Source organism: Furipterus horrens, unplaced genomic scaffold (assembly GCF_987537825.1).
Source record: "Furipterus horrens unplaced genomic scaffold, mFurHor1.1.pri manual_scaffold_1, whole genome shotgun sequence".
Classification (NCBI taxonomy): Eukaryota; Metazoa; Chordata; class Mammalia; order Chiroptera; family Furipteridae; genus Furipterus; species Furipterus horrens.
The window spans coordinates 137,283,006-137,306,898 of NW_028327171.1; the positions used below are offsets into that span (position 1 = coordinate 137,283,006).

Below are 23,893 nucleotides of genomic sequence, written 5' to 3' on the forward strand. Positions count from 1 at the left end.
AAAAACAAAAAACAAAAAGAAAACAGTAGACTAAATGAAGACAAAAAATTAGACTAAAGTGATAGACTAAAGAAAATGTAGGTGATAGGAGAATTTTGTTGGAGGGTTCGGAATAGGGGAAAAAATGAAGATAGAAGAGAGGAATGGAAGATTGAAGATAAGAGTCTAGGCAGATTGGTCAGTAAGCATTCAGCAGGAACATTCTAAATTTACAGGAAAAAAGCTGGTGAAGCAACATGGTTGATTCTCATTTTGAATACGAGTAATTTAACCATGAGGATAACACAGAAGTGATGGATCCATAATTATTTGCTGGGGACCTGCATGTGATTAATTGTATACTGGGAGCTGTGGAAAGAGTCTACAAAAGCAAGACAGGACATCAGCACTCAGAGAGCAGATGACCCAATTTAAAGGTTAAAACAAGAAGGACAAAATAAATCAAAATCGATCTTAATAATGTCCATTCTAGCAAGAGCCTACAAATATAACTCCCTACAAAATTTTCCTTCCTGTGGAACATTTTACCTCCTGACTTTTGAGGATTTTACTGCACTGAATAACATAACAATTGAGATGTTCTGCATTTGACAAGAAGAAACAATAATTAAATATAATTCATCTGTGCTGAGAAAGTAGAGATTACCATTAAATTATATAGTAGCACTTTCTATTTACAATATAAAATTGTTATAACCTCCAAAGGAAAATTACTCTAAAAACTGGATACATAGTAGCACCAAACACAATCATGTAATCTGAAGGACAATAATGGATATATAATTACAGTGTATTCATATGGCAATTAGGTAGATAGTAACTGAAAAATAAGTCAGTGACTATTTTCTGCAACAGAAGTTAAGCACTTTTCAAGCAAGATCATCATTGCACTCTGACTCCCTTTCACTTCCTCTTTTTCTATCATTCATTTTTAAGCAAACAGGAATGCAAGGGCATAGTTTTTTTCTTTAATATTTTTACATATCTTAATAGATTGCATAAAACATATGCATGTATGAAGTATATATAGAGATCTGTGAATATTCATGAGGAGCCAGAAGTCTATAACATCTCTAGCTGCATTTAACATCTTTCCTAAACACTTCTTTCTGTTGGAAAGTAATTGCTAAGATATTTAGCTATTAACTTATATTTGCAACTGGGCCATTCATTTATTTAAAGAGAAGAAAACTATCTAAAATAATACCACCTAAACAGGAGCTGAAGATACTCAGTAAGTATAATGGGGAACCTGGAGACTTTTTAATTAATTGGTAATACAGAATGGTTATACCGAAAAAACTAAATTATTCAATTTGTACACTAATTGTTCTACCTCACTGAATTTTGATCTAGCCTTTAAAAAACAAGCTCTGTGAATTGGCTTTCAGATTAATAATACAAACAAGCACTTGATAATTTAGGACTACACACACAAAAACAACAATAAATTAAATGTAGGACTGGGTCACTTTCACAGAGCAGACTAGGTAAATTCCACTGTGCATATCCCCAGACACTCTGGAGCTGAACTCTAGTTTCAGTGCAATTTACTCTCCATGCTTCACTGTTACTTAATTGTGTACCAGGAGCAGTAGGTTCTGTAAATTCTGCTAATATTATTACTACAGGGAGGTTTATGGCTGCTGTATGTACATATGAAATGTAGGAGAATTTCCAGGACAGTCAACAATAGTATTTTATAAACTTTTAATGAATAGTTATATCAGAGTGATGTAAAAAACAAAACAAAACAGTGAGGTTAAATTCAGTTCTTTTTTCTTTTTTTCCTTTTTGGCTAATGATGGGATCTCATGTAAATGACTTGACTTATTTCTCCAAGACACCCTTTGGTCATCTCTGAACTAAACATCCTTAAGAATATGTCATGATTCCTTCTTCACTCACCCATCCTCTGAAATGCCTTTTATCATCATGGTGAAGTAAAGCCTGATTGGAGCAAAATGATGGAAATGATAACTATGGCAATGACAAACAGTAGTTTTTAGCTATCATCTATATTCTAGGCAAATGTTTGTTTTAGTCTCATGCATTATATGGTATTGCAACATTATCCTCATTTTATAGGTGACTGAACCGAGTCATGGAGAGATTAAGCAACTTGCCAAAGATCACTAAAAATAAATGAGAGATCTGAAATTCAAACCCAAGTAAGTGTAACTGTAAAAATAAACTCTTTGTTTCTTTTTTGGTAATTCATCTATTTGCTCAGGGGAAAAAAAATTACAGAGTAATTTTGAATATTGTTCTAACCTCAGTCAGAATGTTGAAGGGCCCTCCAGCAGCAGCCACAGCAGGCCCGGGACAGCCCACTGGATGCCGCTGCCATCTGCAGTATCAGAGCACAGCGAACAACGCAGGACTCCCATACCTCATCTCAATCTCATGCGCCATTCTTGGCCTCCCATTCCAACCAAAGCTGAGCGTTGGCCTTCTTGCCACTGATAACTGGTTACAGCACTGGATTCTTTTTCCTGAAGGGAACACCTAACCGTCCATGTGACCGACTCATTAGTAGGCAGAATCAATTCTGGTTCTGTCCAGACCAAGTTAACAGGTGAGATATCGCAAGGTAAAACATGCCTAAAGTGTTACCATTTACTGAGATCTATTTGGAAAATTTTCTGGAAAACTTCCAAGATTCTTAATTGTGTTATTAAGAATGATTGTGGCCATTCCTTCTCATGTGTCAATTTTTAATCTAGTATGGTTTAAGAGGCAAAAGAGATACACCAATTTGTATAAATTTGCTTAGAATTTTATGAGTATTGTCCTTGAAGGATTATATAAGAAACAGAAAAACATTTAAGAAATACTAGTTTTTTTTACATTTCTCAAATGTTCTACACAGCTTAAGGTATTTTAATAATTAAACTCATTGCATAGTCCTAAATGTATCTTCCAATTTCAGATTTGAGTTTAATAAAGAAGGAAAATATTTAATCTAGGAGCTAATTAAATATTCATTAGGGAAAGAAATGTGTGCAAAACTCTGATGAGAGCTGATAAATTTTCATCAAGAAAGCATGTCTAAAAATCAGCATTTTCTAATTTATTACTAAAAAAGGAAATGTGTCTCAAATATTTCAATAGAGAAAATGGAAAATTTTAAAGAAATAAAAGTGATTCTGAGCAAACAGTGCTATCTCTGACTACCCTGGTAAAACTGAAATGTCAAATTAAGAAGCAAATTAACAAAACTTTGATTTGAGTTAGCCATATGGGGTGAGATTTAAAAAGTACCAGCATTTAAATGTTTAACACAGTGGTATTTTAAAATGCTTATTAAAAATTATTTATAGTTTTAAGCCACTGTGATCTGAAAAGATGTTTGATATGATTTCAAGTTTCTTGTATCAAAATTAAAAATGGAACCATCTTTTGATGCAGTGATTCCACTGCTGGGAATATACCCTAAAAATCTCAAAATTTATGCACTCCTATGTTCATAGCCCAGTAGCCAATATTTGGAAGCAGCCTAAGTGTCCATCAGTAAGTAGATGAGTGGATCAAAAAATTGTGGTGCATTTACACAATGGAATACTATGCAGCAAAAAAAGGAAAGAATTCCTACTTTTTGCAACAGTATGGATGGAACTGGAGACTATCATGCTAAGTAAAATAAACCACTCCGTGAAAGACAAATATCATATTATTTCACTTACAAGTGGAATCTAATGAGCAAAATAAACTAATGAGCAAAATAGAACTGGAGGCATTGAATCATGGAATTCACTCACAGTTATTTAGAGGGGAGCAGGGAGGTGGGGACTGATTGAAAGAAGGTGAAGGGATTAGTCAAAGAACATATAAGAAAGATCCATGGACATGGACAACAGTGTGGGGATTGACTACTGAAGGGGGGTGGGCTGTGATGGGGGCAAAGGAGAAAAGCTAGGACAACTGTAATAGCATAAACAATAAAAAAATGAAACAATAAGAAACAGACAAAAATGATGACATCAATAATTTTAGTCAAAGGTTACCTCATAAAACTATCATGGCAATGTTTTTTCAAAGATCATAGAAATCTATATAACTTTTGCTTATAAATAATTTTTGGAGTTGAGTACTTTATTTTTAAAGCAATCAGCTATAAAAGGTTTTTATCTAGCAATGCTTTATAATGTGGTAGTCACTTAAGATTTGTAAACAACTTGACTTGCAGATGACAGCTACATATGATTTATCAGATGAGGCTATCTGAAAACCAAATAAGTGAATAAGCATATGATGGTTAAAAATAGAATGAAAACAAAGCATGCACATGTAGGTGGAACATCTCTTCCCATACACAAGTCATTTACCACATTTAGGCCCTGATTTCTCTATCAAGACATTGACTAAGCGTTAAAATTTAATTAATTATAGACTAATAAAATTTATTAATATCAATTATGTTAATAGTCACTACTGTGTTAATATTGCTCCCGTTCTCAGAGTGCCTATACTTTTATAGAGCCCTCGAGACTAACTTGGTTGAACAAAAATCAAAATCAATAAAATATTTTAGGTAACCAACAAATGAAACTAATTTTTAAAAAGACAATTCACCGCACAAAGCAATAACTCTTTTAGAAAACTGGAGTTTCATAAAAACATGGGAGGTGAAAAACACTGGACATGTAGTAATCATCTCAGATGAGACTATCATAAGTAAAGTTATTGTCATGTTTTACCCTATATACAGGGCAGGGAATGTCCCATTCTACCACACTGGGAGAATACAAGGCCATCCTAGACAAATCCATGTAGTTCCTATGCACATAATTCATGATCTCTTCCCTTCCTTTCTTCCTTCTTTACTTTCTTCCTTCTTTCAAGTTATTCCAAATCTAAATGTCAAAGTATTGATTTCCGACATACTTAGATGTACCTTACTTCTAGTTTTTTTCAAATGTTATCTTGCAAAATATATAATATATATATCTGTCTATATCAATATATTTGTATTGATCTATTAATATATACAGATATATTGATATCTGACAGCAAGATGAAAACTAGCAGATTTAGCAGATTATATAGACGTAATTACTATTTAATGGGAGTTGACTAAAACCTTGGGGAAGTCACCTTGAGGAGGTCACCTGGTAGAATAATATGTAGCAAACTGGTCAAAGGTACAAGTTGTCTTTCAGCTAGATGTATGTGGACAAGACATATTATTAATATATAATAATAAGCTTTCCACTGTACTAACACTTTTTCAATATTCCAAGGGTTACAGAGAATCACTTTAATTTTACTATTTGTTAACAGCATTTAACCTTTACCATAATTACAAACATGCATTAAATTACTATGATTAATAAATAAAATATTTTAATCCAAGATATCTTTTATTTAGAAAGATTATTTTATTTGAAAAAAACCCTTCTAAATTGTTTTAAGGTGATGAGATTAAGTTATTACTCTTTTATGCACATTGGGTACAAAAAGATTTAATAGTAAAAACTTTTGTTTTGGTAACTGCTGTGTTTTTGTTTCTGCATCCCCCCTGGCCCTTCTCTCCATTCAGACAGTAATTAGGCTCTTAACTTACCCTGCTTTATTTTTCATCAGCTCATTTCTCACCACCTGCTATCTAACATGTTTGTGTTTATTCGTGATTATAAATACAGAAGGGAACCATGAAGGAAGTTTTGCTTTATTCATGACTAAATTCTAAGCCACAGTAACTGGCATATATTAGATGCTCTATTAATGTTTGGTGAGTTAATGACTGAGCACTGCCTCTTGTAAAACAGAGCATTTCAGAAGGAAGGGAGCAAAAGTCATACTTTTGAATATTTAGTTTTGAAATCTCAAAACATGAGAACAGTCTAGGCTAGTTTTGTCCACTCCTAAAACAACCAGAAATTTGCCAGAATGTGTAAGTGTATGGTCAGATGGGGAGAGGAAAGCAATAGATGGAGGATGCAAATCAGATGAGAAGCGGCGATGGATGCCATCAAGTCCCAACAGGAGGGCCCTTGTACATCTGGCGCCTGCATGAAACAGACACTCAGCTACTGGATTAATGAACCAACTACCAGACACTCCAGGCTGTAATGTAAATAAAAGTGTGATTTGCTAAATTCCCAGAAATGGGGCATTACATTGACTTAAGCTAAATTTTCAAATTTCCAATAGGTTTAAGTTTGTAGTCATAGCCTAACCTGTGTGTGGAATTAAATCTTTTTTAAAAACTATTTTCTTCTGTGACTGATCTAATTACTTTCATATGACCCAACATAGAATTCTATTCTACATTCATGAGCCATTTCAGAAATTATATTTCAAAAGAATCTAAGACTATATCTATGAATGCTATAAAATTAATAAATTTATTTTTGTTATCCAAAATATTACTTAAAATATGTTATAATACATGTTTTAAGTTATAGGCACTCAAAATATTTATTAAATTAAAAATATAAGAAATATTTACATTTTATTTTAAAATTTACAAAGGATTTTTATTATAGGTTCTCACTTGAAACTCCCGACCCTATGAAGCATGCAGTTTATAATTGTTATCATTATTTCTTTTTTACAAATCATGTAACTCAATTTCACCTGTGATGATGAAAATAATCTAGAAAACCAAAGTTTTAGAATACTATTTGTTAGTCTACAAATTTCTATTTTATATAATTCTCAACGACTGTAAAAAAAATATTTAATTCCATATCATCACCTCTAAAATCCAATATTTCTTTCTCAAATCTGGAATCTAGTTTAACCAATTCCAGAAGGGTAAGCTTATAATATATGTTCAATGAAGTCCCAGAAACCCACTAAAATCATGTGCAAAACATTTCATGTATTTGTTTTATTTAAATAAGAGATTCTTAAAAAGACCAGAAGTCTACTTTACCTGTCAGCTGAAGTAGTATTAAAATCTGGAGTTGAAATATTCTAGCTTCATTTCAATAATTTATGGTCTGGACCCTACCAAGGAAGTGACCTGAATGCTTGGCTTCAGATGATAATTAAGTAGTCAGTTAAATAATGTGTCATTCATTACATAATCATATCCACATCAATTTGTTTTGTCACTATGTTGATTATTTATATAAATTGGTTTTCCAGGAAAGCTTGCCCTCAGATCATGACTATAATTTTTTTCAGTTTCAATAGTAATAAAGTGAAAATTATTTCATCAAATTGAAAATTATATCATACTACTACCATGGAACTTCAAGTGGTAATGAAGATTAAAATTCATATTTAGCTACCTGACCTTTGGATTGTTTGCCTAGTTGTATTATAAAACATGTGACTCTTTTCATCATTTTATTAAATTTATTTTATTTTAAAATTAAATTTATGGGGGCAACATTGGTTAGTAAGATTATATAGGTTTCAAGTGTACGTTTCTAGATATTGCATTATGTGCCCACCGCCCAATATCAAATAATCTTTTGTCAACATATGTATGACCCCCTTTATCCTTTAATAACTCCAATCCACTTTCCTCTGTTAACCACTATACTGTTGTTTGTGTCTGTGAGTTTCAATTTCATAACCTATATATGAGTGAAATCATATGATTCTTAGCTTTTTCTGATGTAACCTTCTATTTCTCAGTGAGTTATACTTAAGATGTATTTGGTTCTTTGATAGCAACCCTCAATAAATAGGTTGTCCTACTAATAGTTCATATTTATATAATTATACAGTATATCTATGCTATGACAAATTATTGGCTATCTCCTTTTTACTTAGTATCTCCTCTTTTTAGTGTAAGTTCTTTGTTGGAAAATAATATACTTTAAGACATATTTATTTAAACCTGGCTGTTGTGACTCAGTGAATTGAGCGTCGGCCTGCGAACCAAGTGTTGCTGGTTTGATTCCCAGTCAGGGCACATGACTAGGTTGCATGTCAGGTCCCCAGTTGGGGGCGTGAGTGGGAGGCAACCATACGGTGATGTTTCTCTCCCTCTCTTTCTCCTTTCCCCTATCTTTAAAGATAAATAAATAAACAAATAAATTATTAAAAAATATATATTTATTTAAAATAAACTTAATAGTTATATATTTGCATTCATGAGAATGAAACTAAACAAATAAATACAAATGCACTATTTGATTTAAGCAAGTATTTGCTCTTCTCTATTTGATGAGTTACATAACCCCAGAGTAAATTATAAGTATACTTTATATTTAACCATAGGGTAAATAATTTCCTTCTACCTTTGATCTTTTGCTCTGGGACTCAAAAGCTATGAGTTTGAGATTTTAAGGCTTTATTTTCACCTCTAAAGCTGATGATGACATAATGATTCTCTTGCAATTTTTATCCATAATCAAGATAAATACAAAACCTTTCTGGCCAAATATAAACAATCAAAAGAGGTTCTATTTTTTCATAAAACAGAATAACACCAGTTTAATACTGATGAAGTATTTGATAGTTAAATATGAAGTTTATCATACTAACTATAAGGTAGGAACCTTATTTTATTTCCTTCCATTTAAATAATTTAAAGATCCCTGACACATGGCATTTTCTCAAAACATGTCAGTTGACATTCCAAATCTGAATAGAGAACTGTATTTTAAAGTCACTCTTAAATTTACATTTAAATTATTTCTTTTAAAGAATGATGCTGGCAGATGTATTTAAGTAGAAATAATTTGCTTGGTTTGAGGTAAGACTCAAGTAAATATTTTTGTTCAGTCTGTGTGTCTGTCTTTACTATATTGTTTTTAAATACCCAATTTTGTTTGCAGATAATTATTTATAAATGCACTCAATTTACTTAACACCAGGCACAGCAGAATTACAATCATTGATAGCTTCTATTCATGCAAAACCTTGGTTTTTATTTATCTATTTGTTTTTGCTAAAGGCTTCCAACAGTGTTTGTTCAGTGTATTTTAATACAAATCCCTCTTTAGACAGTTATTAACCATGTCTTGTATGACAGGTTATTTTCTGTCTTCAATTGCACAGTTTAAGGCTGCCTTCCATTGTCTTTAAAATCATTTTGTATATTCACCCTTCTTTACGTTAAAAAAAAGAAGGGTAAATACATGCTGGTAGTGCTAATGTGGCATAAAAGTAGATTAAGTCATCTAACTTTGTCATAATTTACAGTGAAGCACTCTTTCAAGAATATTGAGAGACTGAATTGTCTCAAAATCAAGTTGAGCTTTAATTTTTAAGAAGTTGCTGCTATGCTTCTAACAAGAGTGATAAAACATTCTTAAAGGTGTTTTTTTCAGTAATACTGAAGTTATTAAACATAATTACTAAAATTCCAAGTATGTTAGATAATATGAAGATAAAATATAAAGATAAAAGTGCACCCATTGTTAACTTTAAAAACATGTCATTTGAAACTTTATCATATGAAAAATAATAGTATACTCCTAAGTAGTTTAGAATAATATCCATTTCTGATTTTTGCCAGGTCTTTTGTCACAATATAACTCTCTAAAGTGCAGCTTTGTCTTGATTTGTAATTGGAAAAGATATGCTACTTGTTTTTTATTCACCAAAAATTATGTAGGTGCATATCTTCAAAGAACTTTTATATTGATGCATCCCCCAGCACCTAGAATAATAAATAGTATCTATAATATTCAATATATATCAATTAAATAAATTTTATTAATTAGTGTATATATACACACACACACATGTATATATATATATATATATATATACATGTGTGTGTGTGTGTGTGTGTATTATATATGACAAACTATCTTCTTGGAAAGTTTACTGAAGTTTCCAATAAATTATCTTTTATATAAGCACATTTTGTCTAAATTGTTTGCCTTGTTATTGTTGAACTGGTCAAGAAGTTCCTTTTTTTTTGTAAGATGGCTCTTATAGGTCTTAGTTGTCTTTAACCTCATTTGAAAGAATTTTGATAGATTGTATTGTGACAGCTATATCATTGTGCATTTAAAATAGCTTATGAAAGTTGATGAATTTTTGTGTAGCCATTTTAATATTGAAGATGAAGAAAATATGCAATATTTTTGGCATGTTATGCTTCAGTATTTCAAAAAAGCTAAAAGACACAACTGAAACACACACACACATGCACAAGATTTATGTAGTATATGGAAAAGATGATGTGACTGATGAACATGTCAAAACTGGACTGCAAAGTTTTGTGCCAGAGATTTCTTGCTTGATGATGGTCCATGGTTGGGTAGACGAGTTGAAGCTGATAGCAATCAAATTGAGACATTAATTGAGAACAATCAATATTACAGCATGAAGAATATAGCAGACAAACTCAGAATATCTAAATCAATAAAGTTATTAGTGAAACTGAAAAATGTGTCATTTATTTTACAGAAAAAAATACGACATATTTACCAACCCATTATTTTTACATTTCCCTTAAATGTAGATATAAATTTACAGTAAAAATCTATATTTAATAATATTATGTTTACTATTGCATCAAATTGTCTTCAACACTATTTATATAATTATGAAAATTTCTTTTTAACCATCTAGAATAAAATAATAAAATTATTACTTTATCTTACCCTTAGGTCACATTCTATATTATGTTCACATGAATGAATTTATTTTTCTTCACACACATTAAATCAAACCCAACTCTATTTTTACAGTATTTATTTCAAACTGAAAACGCAAGCACAAATGTATTCATGGAGTGTGGATCTCAATGAGCTATTAAATAAAGGTGGCCCAGAACTCTGAAACTGCCCTTTGAGTGGGATCTTCTCAGAGCACGGAAAAAACTGGACCTAGCAGGCTGTAAACAGAATCTTTCTACTTTGCTTACACTCACTCACATACTTAACACTATATACTAAATAGAAGCACTGAGTTAACTCCCAAGATCAATGAGGTATGCAAAACACCATGGACTATTTAATGTACTAGGAGGGTAGAGAGTTAAGAACATGAATGATGATATTAATGCAGTGTGAAAGTGGATGTCCTAGGGCAAAGGGAAATTAAGACTAAGTGGAGTATTTAGCAGACATGGAGGATTCCATGTGTAAAGAAAAAGAGGTATGAACAACTAAAGGGGGTACATTTTGGAGACTATAAATGAGTTTCTAATTTGGAAGAAAGATTATGTAGGGATTGTATTATAGCAATCCAAGCAAGGGATGATGAGAGCCCACATGAAGGTAGAGTTTATCTTTTTTTTTAAATATGTTTTATTGATTATGCTGTTACAGTTGTCCCAATTTCTTTTCCCTCTGCTCTTCTCCACCCAGTGACCCCACCTCCCACCAGTTGCCCCCCCCTTTTAGTCCATGCCCATTGGTTGTGCAGATAGTTCTTCTCAACATCTTCCTGTCTACTCCATTCCCTCTTACTATGCTTCTTAATTCCTGCATCACCTCCCTCCCTTTTCCCACTTCACCTCTCCTCTGACCTCCCCCCAATAAGTTCCCCATGCCTATAATTTTTTTTCCACTCTTGTTGCCTACTTAGTTTGCCTTTGTTTTGATTCCCTAGCTTCTGTTGTTGGTTGTTGTGATACAGTTTTCATTCTGATGTTCGTAGTTTTGATCCTTTTTCTTCTAAACAAGTCCCTTTAACATCTCATATAACTGTGGTTTGGGTCTAATGAACTCTTTCAGTTTTACTTTGTCCCGGAAGCACTTTCTCTGCCCTTCTATTCTGAATGACTCCTTCACTGGATAAAGTATTAGTGGGTGTAGGTTTTTGCTTTTCATTACTTTGAATATTTCTTGCCAGTCCCTTCTTGCCTGCAGGGTCTCCCTTGAGAAGTCAGCTGATAGTCTTATTGGGACCCCTTTGTACACAATTCGTTTCTTCTCTCTTGCTGCTTTTAACATTCTCTTTATCTTTAATTTTTGACATTTTGATTATAATGTGTCTTGATGTGGTTCTCCCTGGGTCCAGTTTTTCTGGAACTCTCTGTGCTTCCTGGACCTGTAAGTCTATTTCCTTCCCCAAGTTAGGGAAGTTCTTCTTCATTATTTTTTCACATAGTTTTTCAATTTCTATTTTCTCTTCTTCATCTTCTGGCAACCCTATAATTCTAATGTTTGTTCACTTATGGCTGTCCCAGCGGTTTCTGAGCCTCTCCTCATTTTCCTCACTTTTTGTTTCCTCTTTCTGCACTGGTTGACTGTTTATTCCTTCCCTGTGTTCTGATTTGTTGATTTGATCTCTGGTTTTTGTTTACTCACCACTTGTCTCATGTGTGTTTTCATTTATTTCAGCATGACTAGCATTCATTTCTTCCCCATCTTATTTAATATCTTTTGTTAATTCTGTTAGCTGCCTTATGACTATAGCTCTGAACTGAGCCTCAAGAAGATTTTCTATTTGTTCATCAGTTAATTCTGGTATTTGCTTTTTGGTTAGCTGCATGATTGGTATTTCAATCATTATTCCTGCCATCCTGATTGTTTTCATTTATCTTTCCTTCTTTGGTGAGGCTGTCACCCCTCCTATGCTATCAGGTGCAGAGCCCTGAGCACTCGTCACAACCTAGCGACCCTTCTCACCACACTGTGGCGCTTTGTGTGGGGGCGGGGCTCCAAGATGGATTCCTGCGGTTACTCTCCACTGAGAGACTGGGAGCCTCTTCCTCCATCCCGACACCCTCTGGGCCTCACAGTCCGAGGCAATGGGGGTCTGCCTTCCCCAGCATTAGAATCAAGAGCTGATGGGTCTCAACTGCAGCCGGGACTGCTCCCCTGGCGTTTCTCACAGTCCCACCACTGTCGCCGCTGCTGCTGCAAACAGCAGCACAGCTTGACCTCTCCACCCCAGTTTCGCCCCTCCTACCCGTCTGGACGAGCACCACTTGTTTATGACTTCATACATTGAACTTCCATGTAGTTTTATTTTCTGGAACTTCTGGTTATTTCTGGTTTTGCAGTAGTTGTAGTCCTTCTTAGTTGTGGAGCGAGACAGAGCGTGTCAGTCTAAGCCTCCATCATGGCCGGAGAAAGTTTATCTTACCAAAGGAAAGTGAATTGGGGGACAACCAGTAGCCAGGGCTTCAAATGTTTTACCACTCAAGGTGTGAATGTTGTGAAACACTTGGATACTTGAACACTTAAGAAATAACTAGTCCTGAGTAATAATTTAACTCTTCATGCCATGGTCTTTTCTTGGGGTTTTAAGCTTAGTTTTAATTGGCCTTCATACTAACAGAATAGCCATAAAAATTCGATTCTATTTTGCTTTCATTATTAAAGTCATTTGGTTTCTTCTGCTTGAACTTAACATAGGCTTGATCAGCTCAAGATGAAAATTCTTATTAATGATTGTTTTCAGTGAAGTAGAAGTTAGCAATGACCAAGTTGAGCCAGCATGCCCTCTGAACTCTGAGGGTTCTCCTAGTGAGTCTAAAAGGATACAGTAGAGGGGGCAGGATGTTAGACAATAGGAAAATATATCAGAAGAAGCCTGCTTTTGGATTCAGGCCCATAGGCTACAAATTATGACTCCTCTTTTCTCTACTCCAGCAGTTGAGGAGAATGGCTAATCTTATTTTTTTGGCCTTTGTAAAGTTGGATTGATAATACTAACCTCATATAGTTATATGAGCATTTGTTAAACCATCATATATCAGATAAAATAATATATAACAGAACATATCTTTATTACCAATGCATTATACATGTTCATTGATTGTTATTTCCCTTGCCAGAACTGCTCTAGGAGAATTTAATGGAAACAGAAAAGATAAATTTCAAAAGATTTCCCTTCTGGATCTTTGTAAATGCTCTTCTACTCATTATTTCCCCTTTTTACCTACTTTCTTCTGGTCTCAGCTTGGATTTTGCTTCCTCAAGGATTCTTTGAAGTAGGTTGAATTCTATGTTCTTTCCTGGATACTAGTATCTTATGTATGTTATTAAATCATCACATAATAACTTGTTTCATTCTCAGAATCAGACATTAGATTGTAAGTTTTTTGAAAGCAGGAAATATCTCTAACACCGCTGTTTCCTCATAGCTTAACAGAGTAATGGATTTGTTGTAAACACCAAAATGTATTCACTAATGGGGTGATTAATGGAATAAAGTTGCCCTGGAAAGATAATGGTAACAATAATCTATCATGTCAGTACATGTGATAGGTTCACATCTATATTTTATAACTTTTATATATTACTTGATAGGCTGTGGTTCTAAATATTAGTTACAGATATATGTTTGGATTATTGTGAGATTATCCTAATTTTATATACCTGAGATATTACTTAATTTCTACACTTATTAGAACCAGTGGGAGTAAGCCAGACAGATGTATTTCTAATAAACTTGGTTCTAATTGAAAGTATAATGGTTCCTCCAGCAGAGCACTAAAGGACTTTGAAAATATCAACGACAGAACAGATTGCCATTTGATTTGAACACCTGGCTCTCAGAAAAATATTCTATTGGTCCTCATTGTTCCTTTTGCCATGATGTCATTACTATTTAATTACAAATTACCTCAGATATTGTTGAACTCATAGTTAGCTTTCAGATTGAAATGTAAAATGCCATGCTTATTTTTTTAAATTTATACTAAGAATCCTTGCTCCAAAATAACATGAGATATAGTTATATTTTCTCTTGAACAACTTAAAGAATACTTAATTTTCCATTTTCCATTATTTATCTCTGTCCTTCCTTCCTGGGAGCTGCCATTAAAATTAATTTGCATTTCAGACCTCAGGATTTCATATTGCCATTAGGGTTGCAGAATGTTTTTACTCAGCACAACTAAGAACTGATGTTTTACCTCCCACTAATGGACCTTTAATTAGGCACTGTAATGAACCATTCTGTCATTCCTTCATTTATAGAGAGAAGGTTTTGTATATGTAAGATGCAATTTTGACAGAACACCAGGTCCATTGAATACTTCCAACTCACATCTAATATATCCTAAATTTATTATGCTTTTGTCAGCTGTTAGATTTATCATTTTAGTGACACTGTCCACAGACTTATTTTGCTTCCAAAGAATAGCATCACCATGCTGCAGGAATGTTTGTTGACATCTTGATCAACAACTCCTGGGGTTCAATTTTGAATATAATACTACTACTTCAGGACCTTGAGCAAGTTATTTAACCTCTGTCTAAGGATTAATTAGTTAATTTTAATAAGTGCTTTGCAGTAAAAGGTGGGAAGTGCTATGACTGCTAATAGTGATAATAAAAATTATAATGTAAGCTTTTATAATGCATTAAGCTACCTCAGACTGTGATTCCATTAAGTTCCAATTAAAATATAAGCTGCTGAATTTCTTCTTTTTAAGAATTGAGATTGCTATAATGATGACACAATATTTTTAAAACTTATTTGAAGGAATAAAGACTGTTGATGCTTCAACTTAAATTTTTAAAATTTTAAAAAGACTGATGTTCTAGGATGATAGAATTAGGAACTGAGAAATAGCTCAAAGAAAAATACCAGACATTTGTACCTTGATTATATATAGCTTTTGTGCATTAAATTGATGTTCTTTTATTAACTTGTCTCCAAACAGCTCTCATTTATTTATCTATAATTACTTACTTTTTTCATTTATTTGATGAAGGCCACTGTTGGGTGTTGTCTCAGAGAGATCATCTGAGACAAGTAGAAAAAATGCACATAGATAACAATAATAATAGACAAAAGTGAATAAAGCCAGAAAGGTAAAAAACCAATAACTTGAAAATTCAGAAGAGAAAGAGATTAATTCAAACTAAAGATGAATGTGAACAAATTCTAAAAGGAAATGGTATTTAAGCTGGAAAGAGGCAAAATAGGAATAGGCATGAAGGGATGAAGATGAGGAGGAATATGAAAGAAGTGCATTTCAGAGAAGAGAATAGCAAGAGGAAGTCACAATGCCAAGGAAGTTAACATATAAAAAAGTATAATCAGTGTGGTTCTATTAGAATAAAAAAGAGAAGCTGCAAAAATAGTTTGGATATTAATGACCATTTGCATTATGTGGGATAGTAATTGGTACTAATCCCATTAAGAATTGTGAGGATGATGAAGCAAAAAAGAAAAAAGAAAAGAACTCTAAGTTAGTAAATGCTAGGTTGAGAGGAGATACATAAGAGCCCTGAGGACTGAGTAACATGTGAGTAGGGTTACATGCATATAACTAGATAGTATTTGCCAAGTAAACTCTGATGGCCTGTGATGCATATCATTTTAGAGGCATTTCTATATGCCAAAAAGAGGCTGGTTTAATGGGTGGATAATGTACACACAGAAAAGGAAATGCCAGTTTGGAATTGAAGCCAATTTTTGGCTGCAGCAGAAGTGGGCTCCTGCTGTAACATCAGAGGCAAAATATTTAATATATTTTTTATTCTAAAATAAAGCAGGGTATATAGATTGATTCTTTGCTGTTCTATATACTTTTTACAATGACAAGAGACCTAGGCCACTTTCAATGAGGTCTTCAATGATACCAAACAATCTGGGGACCAGAATGTTAAGTAACTTTAAGGGTATAGTCCCTGATGGTGGATTTTCTGGGTTTGAACCCTAGCTCTCCCAATTACTAGCAATGTGACCTTCAGGAGGCTCTTTATGTCTTCTCACTAGCCTTCTCTGTAAAATAAGAATAAAAACAATACCTTGTTCATTAGTTTAATTAAATGAATTAATTGAATTCAAAAAAGAAGTAATTATAAGAATTCTTAGATGTAGGAAAGCCTCAGTAAATGTGATTGAGGTAAAAAAAAAATTTTTTTTGAAATTATGGATAAAATGCACAACTTTTTATGTGGCTTCTCTTTTAATAACAGATATAGAGGGCATGGAGAAGAGAATAGAGATCAGTCAGTAATAATCAAGTTAAGAGATGCTAATAGCATTAATGAAGGTAGTGAGAATGGAGGTGGTGGGAAGTGTTCAGATTTGGGTCTATGTTAAAGGTAAACGTGAGAATGAAGGTGGTGGGGTATAAAAGAAAGAGAAAAGTCAAAAATGACTCCAAGTTTTCTTCACTTGAGTGTTTCACTTTACAGCCATAAGGTAGACCATGGTAGAAGAGTTTTGGGGTGAGGAAATCAGGTTAATTTACACCAAGTCAAGGTCTCAAGTAGACATAAGTATCAAAATCTGATTCAGAAGCTAGGTTTAGTTATACACATAAATTTGAAACTATTCCTGTTTGGGTGATATAAAAATCCATGCAATTAGTTGAAATCATCCAGGAAGTGCATCCCAATCTTTGTCACATATGTAAAACATCTGAAAAACTTTAAAAATATATAGATGTTTTGTTATATGCTAAGATAATAAAAAATCTTTGGAGGTGACGTTTGGAATACTATATTTCAGTGATTTTCAATCTTCTTCATGACATAGCACATATAAACTAATCATACCAATAATATATATATATATATTTTCCAATCTGACATAAAAATGGTAAAATTTGACTTATTCACACTAGACAGCTATTGTGTTGACTGTTGTCATTTTTTTTTAATTTGAGAATCTAAGGGAAAGAGGAAAGTGCCCCTGACTAAATAGTCAGGTATAGCATATTTAAAAAATTTGTATGGCACACCAGTGTGCCTACTGCAGCACACTGGATGAAAATTGCTACTATATTTTATTAAATGTGTTGTGGTATTTCTAATGTGCAGAATTATACAGAAGCCACATGCTCAAGGAGTGGTGTTTTAGAAAAAAAGAGAGCAATAGGAACATAGACACAAGTTACTCCAATGTTTAAAGGTCAGGACAATAAGGAGGAATCAGCAAAAGACCCTGAGAAGAAGCAGCCATCAAAACTGGAATGAAAATAAGAGATCAGTAAAAATAAGGACAAGTGAAGAAGGTGTTTTAAGGAGCAAGTGATTAACTGCTGACTGTGGAGGTAAAATGGAACTCGAAAAATGACAGTGGGTATAAAAACATGAATAACATTACAAGAAATTAATTAACTTCACTCTGATAAAATATCATTCAGCAGAATAGTGAAGCTAAAAACTCAACAGAGGTAGAGTCAAAAGAAAAAGTAGAAAGAGGGAATGGAGAGTATAACAACTCTTTAGAGCAATGCTTCTTTTAAATGAGTAGCTTAACAAAGTTGTAGCTAGAAAGAGATGTGAGCACAAGATAAGGTTTCTAAAGAAAGGACTGGGTAGAAAGGAAAATATTGATAAAGGAGGAGAAAGAGGAGATGGTTGTAAGAGATGTGCGCATGAGTAGCTAAGAGGTGAAGAATGTATGAGTGAGTAGTGTAGCATTAGACACAGCATTGGATTCCTAGCAATGAGAAGGAAGACAGAGTGTATGGGTATGGGATAAGGCAGGCTGAATGGGGTGGTGGTGAGAACTTGTACCAGTTCTCTTTAGATAGCTTTATTCAGCTGAGAATAAAGTTGTGGAGCAGATAGTGGAGGTTTGAGGAGAAAGGAGAAAATATGACACAGACATTTAGGAGAGTCAACTGATTAGTGAAATATAGTAGAAGCCATAGAAACTGCCCATTTGGGATTTGTGATAAAAACTCAAGTGAGACCAGTCTATATAATTATGTGTTTTCTTTAGTTGAATTTATCAATGGGGCACAAATTCAAGGCAGATGGAACACTGGGCTGAACTGTGGTTATGGTTTTCTAGAAAAGAACACTAGAAAAGAAGAAGGAGCAAGGCCATTAAGGGTGTGTATAAGGAAATGATTATAATGATAGACCATGGAATCTTTGCTGGAGAAGGAAGACACAGATAATATTTAAAATAAGAGAAGAGAAGAATAAAAATGATGTGAAGAATTGCTGGAGTTGGAGTGACATAAGGATAAAACTGAAAAACAGGGGGTGGCTGAAACTGAGATAATTTAGGGACTACAGATATAGATAATACACAAACTTCTTAGTGTAAACATGAAAGCATAATGTCAGACTGAATGCACTTTCACTTACTGTCCTGACATCTGTCTCCAGTGTGCTCAGGCTGGCAGTGACAGTAAGGCTGGTTCCCAGCAGTCACAATGCAGGTCCCTCCATTTTGACAAAAATCTTCACAGACTGTCTTACCACAGTTTGGTCCAGTGAACCCCAGGGCACAGCTGCAGGTGGGTCTCCCTATTGGAAAAAGGCAGTACAAAGGAAATTATTGAACTAAAATGGTTTATTTTCATGGAGTCCTTACTACACCAGAGTCAGGAAGCCAGAGTTCTGGCTTACTTAAATCTGTGAATTTAGACAATGACATGACCTCTTTGGGTCTTAGTTTCCCAATATTTCAATGATGCTTATATTCAATGATAACTCAGGTTCACCTCTGGTAAAATTAGCATAGCTCATTTTATACATAATTTTACATGCACAGATGCATTTTATGCTTAAAGTGCTTGCATTATTCTCTGTATTTTTCTTCCCTGGTCACTTCGCTTTTACAATTATTCTTGGTCTACTCATATGGTAATGCAAATTGCATTTGCCATTAGAATATAAAATAGGGAAAATCATATTTCCCAGTGTTTAGTCATGTACCAGCTACTGCCGAATCTACATAAAGCAGAGATTAGACTTACTATAAATAAGTATTTTAATACATTTAAAGTGGACATGTCATCTATAATAATGTTTATTAACATTAGTTTATTTGATGCAAATATATATACTGTGTTTATATATAAGCACTTACTAAAGTCCTATTTTACTTCACTTTGATATTTTCATTCATGTAAGGACTGTCACTTATAGTCTAGTAAAATATTTTTGAAGTTTAGTGTGAACAGTATACAATAGAGTATTTGATGGATACCTTTAGATATTTTCTTTTATTTGCTTGGTGATAACTAACATTGTAATGAAAGGTGAACAATCCTTTAAGGTGCTTTGAACAAAAAATTTAACTTTTATATCAAGAATAAGTCTCTCTAACTGCCTGGACTGTCAAGAACTTGGTAGAAAATTGAGTACAGAACTAGCTCTATAGAACTGGTCAAGAAAAACAAAACAAAATGTATGGCTATCATTAGTAATAGAGAAAGAATGCGACAGAGATTGTGTGAATGAGAAAAAATAATGTCAAACAGAATGGGTAAGAGACTCAGTTATAGATCTCAATGAACCAGAACTCATAAAATAACAGTAAGGTGCTAACATCAGAGAATATTCAACCCCCTACTCTCACCTTTGTAGACATGAAGCAGAATGGTCAAAGAAATGCATAAGTGTACAGCTTAAGGCTTGAGTAGAAAAGTGATATGTTTTCTCTATTGTCATAGAATCTACATTTCACACTGAAGGAAAGTTCTACATTTCTACATTTTTTAAAAAGCATTCTTAGGTAAATAAAATGCCTCCAAATAAAATCTACCTGTGTTTTGAAGGGAATGGATACACTGAGGTTTCACAATTAATTTATTTTACTTTGAAAGTGTGTCATACCCTTAAAAATGCTAGAAGCTATTGATTCTCATTGAAGACAATTATATACATTTTTGAGTAGCATTGCTTTAAAGTTTATTCATAAATGATATTAGTTTGGTGGCCAGATAAATGCCAATAGGTTGAGAGAAAGGCAAACGGTATGTGTATTAAAAGATGATTAACCTCATGTTTTCCATTATCAGAAAATGGCTTTAAATATTTAGATAAAGATTACTCTTATAGCTTTCTAGCAGTTTAGGGAAAGTCCTTTCTGTGCTAAGAAACAGCTGGTCTGCTTTGATTTTCAAACTTCAAAGCTAGTTTTCTTAAATAAATGCTATTTCCTCAGCCTGCAGGTTTTACGTGTGTCTAAAGGAATGACTGAAAGTCTGTGACATTGCAAAATTGTCAGATGGCTTTATCTGTGGTCCTTGAGAGATTCGTCGTTGGCAGCCGTCCGTCTCGAGAGACGATGGTGTAGCTTCTTAAGAGTCTATCTGGGAGAAACAAGATGGCGGAGGAGTAAGTGGAAGCTACACTAACTTCCTCCTAGAACTAGTCTGGATTTACAATGTAATTTTGGAGAAATCATCTGGAATAACGAACCGAACACCAGCTGGAGAGAAGTCTTATAACCACGGAGAGACAGAAAAGGCCGCTACATCACAACGTGACCGGTAGGGAGTGCGGAGACGTGGAAGGGCTGGCTGGGCTCCCACGGGTGGCAGCTGAAGGGGCTGAGAAACAGCTCAGCAGCCGGGGATTCCCCCTGAGAAGGGCAGGGTCTAAACCCCCAGCTGGGCTTCCCAGCCTACAGCGACAGAGTGGAAAGTAAAATAGTATCAGCTGTGAAAAACGAAAAGCCACAGGCTTTCTTGCTAGCTGGAGAGAAACAGCAGGAGAAAAAGAGCTCTTAAGTGGATCACATACGAAAATATTTTGGCCACCACTTACCCTGGGCTCAAGCAGAGGGAAGGCAGAGAGGACTGGAGACACTTGGGGAGAATTTGGCACGGTGGCTTTGAGGGGAGAACTGGAGGAGCAGCTGACTGGGTCCCAGTGCTGACTCATCCCCAGTACTGCGGGTAGACCATTCCCCTCCAAGTGGCGTCAGCCTGAGGGGAAGCAAAAGCCCTGCCTACAGGAATTAAGCTGCCACACCCACAGTCCTTAAGCCTGACAGCTAATCACAGATTGAATAGATTAACAATCAAAGAAGACAGACAACAGCAGTAGATCCCTGGAAGTCTCCAACAGGCTGCCTAGGGCCAGACTGGTACATGATCTGACGCCACCAGAGGCAGATCCAGGAAGTGCAGATCATTCCAAGAAGCACCAACAAACAATAGGAGTCAAAAAAATGGGGAGACAGAGAAACAACCTCCCATCAAAAGGAAAGGTAGAATCCCCAGAAAGAGTGCTAAATGAAATAGAGGGGAGCGAACTATCAGATATGGAATTCAAAACATGGATTATGGAGAAGCTGAATGAGCTCAGCGGAAACTTCAAAGAACTCCAGAAAAACTACAAGGAACTCACAGAAAATTACGTGAGCATGAAAAAGGACATAGAAGCTATCAATAAGAGCCAGGAGGAAATGAAAAATACGATCTCTGAATTGAAGAACACAGTAGAAGGAATTAAAAGCAGGCTAGAGGAAGCAGAAGATCGGATCAGCGAGCTGGAGGACAACCTACACAAAAACTCCCAGACAATGCAACAAAATGAAAAAAGACTGAACAAGACTGAAGAGGTTCTAAGACAGCTGCAGGACAACATGAAACGTAATAATATCCGTATCATAGGAATTCCAGAAGGAGAAGAAGAAGAGCAAGGGATAGAAAACCTCTTTGAAAAACTAATGACAGAAAACTTTCCTAACATGACGAGAGAAAGAGTCACGCAAGTCCAGGAAGCACAGAGGGTCCCAATGAAGATGAACCCCAACAGGCCCACTTTAAGACACATCATAATTAAAATGCCAACATTCAAAGACAAAGAGAGAATCCTAAAAGCAGCAAGAGAGAAACAACTAATAACATACAAGGGAGCTCCAATAAGGCTATCATCAGATTTCTCAGCAGAAACACTACAAGCCAGAAGGGAATGGCAAAAAATATTCCAAGCAATGAAAAACAAAGGCCTACAACCAAGAATACTCTACCCAGCAAGGCTTTCATTCAAAATGGAAGGTGAAATAAGGAGTTTCCAAGACAAAAGAAGGCTAAAAGAATACATCTCCACCAAACCAGCATTGCAAGAGATGCTAAAGGGTCTGCTTTAAGAAGATGAAGAAACAGAGAGACAGAGAGGAACACGAGTACAAAGGGGGAAAATGACAATGAATAAGTACTGAAAGAAAGAAGGAACTTCTACCATTTGCAACAACATGATTGGAACTAGAGAGAACTATGCTTAGCGAAATAAGCCAGGCAACAAAAGAAAATTACCTTATGCTGTCACCTGTTACAGGAAACTAATGAACAACACAAACAAATGAGCAAAATTGAACCAGAGGTATGTAAACAAGGAATAAACTAACAGTAACAAAGGGGGAGATGGGAGGGAGAGAAGGGGTAAGAAGGGGAAGGGTCTAGTCAAAGAACATGTATGAATGACCCATGGACATGGACAACTGGGTGGGGACTGACTGTGGGGGGGGGGGCAGGGTGCAGGGAAGCAAGAGGGGGAAAAAAAGTGAGACAACTGTAGTGGAAAAACAAACAAACAGAAAATTTTTTAGGGGGGGGGAATAAAAATATAAAGAATAGAAATGCAAGTTCAGTGAATATTAGAAGGACAAGGATTTTCCTTCCGATAAGACAGTCCTACAGATTTGGAGACTTGTATGTGGGTTATGTTACATAAATTAACATGTGTTTTCTGTTTTCAAAGGGCATAAGCCTACAATCTCATTACCTGAGTGATTATCTGTATGCATAGGCCTCACTTAATCCTGTCTGCATTGCTGCCTCCTGAGACTCAATGGTTTGGCTGAACTAAGTGGCTGGGTTGGTGAAGAACGGGGTGGTCTGTGGGCTTCACTTTAAAACTGGTTTCTCTTTTCTATCCTAATGGCTTGGACAGAAAAAGCCCAGAGGCCTGAGATGGGGGAAACCTAAAATATTTCCCTCAGTCCAAAATAAGTATAATGGGCAAAAGGGTTTTGGACAGGTGAGATGTACCTGGCACACCTTCCTCCAAAGAAGCCCTTCTTTTCCCTAATGTGGAACATTGAAAAATTAATACCTGTCTTTTGTCATCTAGTGGTTACGGATTAAATGATGTCCTTTAACCCTGTTGCCCCCAGAATACAACAAGGATGCCAGCCTGTCAAACCAAGCATGCCGTTGTCCAGAGACAGCCAACCAACCTGGAGTCTGCACGATCCTTCCCCTTGTGGGAAGGCCACCCTCCCCTCCACATCCCCACTCTTATTAGGGATTTCTTGACCCACGGGTAGGTAGGACGACGACCATGTCCAGCTTGAAGCAGCTAGAGGAGCTCGAGACCTTCATCCATTGTCCTTTATAAGATTGTAAAGGGTC

At 35.0% G+C, this 23,893-nt stretch overlaps 1 protein-coding gene across 1 annotated transcript in view; it reads right to left on the bottom strand.

Annotated features, from left to right (window-relative positions):
- The window catches only part of LRP1B (LDL receptor related protein 1B), a 1,919,366-nt gene that overhangs the window by 55,119 nt on the left and 1,840,354 nt on the right, over window positions 1-23,893 (bottom strand). The window contains exon 84 of the mRNA XM_090279551.1: window positions 18,888-19,049. Coding sequence (XP_090135677.1) covers window positions 18,888-19,049 — 162 coding nt within the window. The remainder of the gene's footprint in view (window positions 1-18,887; window positions 19,050-23,893) is intronic.